Genomic DNA, 2,500 nt, shown 5'->3' on the forward strand with positions numbered 1-2,500 from the left:
CGTCCTCCTCCTCCTCCTCTTCTTCTTCCTCCCGCATCTCCTACCCCAAATCTTCCCTCTACGCAATACTAAAACGATGTGATCTTTCTTTCTCCTTCTCCTTCTCCTTCCTTCTTCTTCCTCCCGCCCTTCCTCCTCCTCCTCCTCCTTCGTCTTCTGCATTTCCCAAGTCTTGCACCCTCCCGAATCTTCCTCCTCGTCTTCCTCCTCCTCCTCCTCCTCCTCCTCCTTCTGCAGTCTTAATTTCACTGCCGGAGGAAAACAACTCTTAGAATCTTCCCGTCAAGAACCTATTTCCTGAAGGACTGCAAACCCGACTTTTCTCTCCATTAACTCCTCCTCCTCCTCCTCCTCCTCCTCCTCCTCCTCCTCTTCTTCCTCCTACGCTGGGCCCTAAAAAAACAAAAAACACTCGCCCGCCCGCAGCAACTCTCCTCATCTCTTTCTCGACTCTCCTCTACCAAAAAGAGAAAGAAAGAAAAATAAAAGGTTCTTTACTGCATCAAACTCCCTCGTGACAAAACTTGGGACGCCGCAAGCCACGCCACGCAGCCACGCAGTCTTGGTCAGCTCGTCCTCTTCCCTTCCTCTCCTTCCTCCCTCTCCTCTCCTTGCCGCGGCCGCCAAGTCGAGTGTAATTGGATAAGAGGAAAGCCGCCCCGCGCGAGTCCGTCTCACAAAGCTCCTGGTGTTGATATCTATATAGAGAGAAACGGAGAAAGAAAAGCCGGAGTCGTGAGGTCGAGAAGTCTTAGTTGTCTTGGAAACATCACAGCCACAAGAAGTAAAAGTTTTTGTGTGTAGTGTTTGGAAAGCCTTGAAGTTTGTATAGTACGGACAAAGGTGAAAAGGTACACAGGTAGAGGTTGCATTAGAAGGTTACTGAAGAGAACGTAAGAGAGTGAGAGAGTGAGAGGGTCGCTGTTAAAAGAGGAAGTTAAAAGGAAAGACAAGAAGAACAGAACACGAAAGAAAGGAAGAAAGGAAGGAAGGGAAAAGAAAGGAAGGAAAAGGAAAGAAAAGGAAATCAAAGAAAGAAGGAAGGAAGATAGAAGAGAAAAACGAAAGGAAGAAAGAACAGGAAAAAAAGAGAAAGAAAAAAGAGAGAGAGAGAGAGAGAGAGAGAGAGAGAGAGAGAGAGAGAGAGAGAGAGAGAAAGCGACATGGGAATAGAAGGAAAAGTTTGTGAGAAGAGAAATTTGGAGTGAAGCAAACACACACACACACACACACACACACACACACACACACACACACACACACCGCTGTTGTTGTTTTTGAGCCGATAATAAGTGACGTTTCTTAATAATAAAAAAAAAAGAAAAAAAAGAAACGAAGTACATTTTAAAAGATTTGATAAAGGAAGAAAGGAGAGAGAGAGAGAGAGAGAGAGAGAGAGAGAGAGAGAGAGAAGGATACAGACAGATCAAGGAGATAAGAGGACAGAAATAGAAGGAGGAAGAGAGGCAAGAGAGAAAAAAAGAGAGAGACAGCGAAAGGAAGGAGAGAAGGAGAAGACGAAATAGGAAAGAGAAAGACCAAGAAGAAACAAGGAAGAAGAGGAGGAAAGGATAATACAGAGGAGGAGGAGGAGGAGGAGGAGGAAGAGGATAACAAAGGGAGAGGAAGAAAACATTATTAAAAGACTCGCAACATCAGAGGACAAAAGATTAAGGACATAAGAAGATAAAGAAGGAATGAAGGGAGAATAAAAGAAGATAGAAAGAACAAAGAAGAGAAAGAAAGAGAGAGAGAGAGAAGATTACTAACAACATATAAGGAGAAACAGGAATGGAAGAACGAAAGAAGGAATAGGAGAGAAAGAAAGGAGGGAGAGAGGAGAGGAGGAGAGAAAAAAAAAGAAGGAAAGACTAAAGAAAACAAAACAAGACGGGGACGGAGAAGAAGACAAGGGACTGAAGAAAAGAAGAAGAGAATAAAGAAGAAAATAATGAAGGAAGGAATTATAGAAAAGAGGAGGAAGAAGCAAAACTAAAAAGGAAAAGAAGGAGAGAGACAAAAAGAAGAAGGATAAAAGGGATAAAAAGGTAGAGAATAGAAGAAGGAAAGGAGGAAGAAAGGAGGAAGTAAAGGAAGAAAGGGAAATCAAAAGACAAAGAAGGAAGAGGAAGAAGAAGAAGAAAAGAAAGATTAAAGAAGAAAAAAAAGGAAGGAAAGGATTATAAAAGAAAGAGAAAAAAGGAAGAAGAAGAAGAAAAGGAAGAAAAAAGAAGAAGAAAGAGAAGAGGAAAAGGATCTCACCACCACCACCACCACCATGAACGCGCGACTCCCCCGTGGTCCCCAAGTGGGTCGACCTGCCACGCATGACCCCGGTGGCTCCTCCTCTACCAATGGGTGAGTTCGAGGGTCAAGGGTGAGGGTCAAGGGTTTTTTTTTTTTTTTTGTTGTTGTTCGAGGGTCAAGGATGAGTTTTTTTTGTTTTTTCCCTTCCCTTCCCAATCCTTTCCTTCCCTTCCCTTCCCTTCCCAATCCTTCC

General features: G+C 43.5%; 1 protein-coding gene across 3 annotated transcripts in view; it reads left to right on the plus strand.

Annotated features, from left to right (window-relative positions):
- LOC127002896 (GTP-binding protein Di-Ras2-like) overlaps nt 1–2,500 on the plus strand; it is a 74,288-nt gene that overhangs the window by 42,398 nt on the left and 29,390 nt on the right. Inside the window, exon 1 of one of the 3 annotated variants that reach the window (XM_050869204.1) lies at nt 1,600–2,358. The exons of the other annotated variants lie outside the window; for them this stretch is intronic. Within the exon in view, the coding sequence (XP_050725161.1) occupies nt 2,279–2,358 (80 nt within the window). The 5' untranslated portion in view covers nt 1,600–2,278. Of the gene's footprint in view, nt 1–1,599; nt 2,359–2,500 lie in introns of those variants that run through there. 3 annotated transcript variants of the gene reach the window in all.

The sequence above is a fragment of the Eriocheir sinensis genome, chromosome 2 (genome assembly GCF_024679095.1).
Source record: "Eriocheir sinensis breed Jianghai 21 chromosome 2, ASM2467909v1, whole genome shotgun sequence".
In the NCBI taxonomy this organism is placed as follows: domain Eukaryota; kingdom Metazoa; phylum Arthropoda; class Malacostraca; order Decapoda; family Varunidae; genus Eriocheir; species Eriocheir sinensis.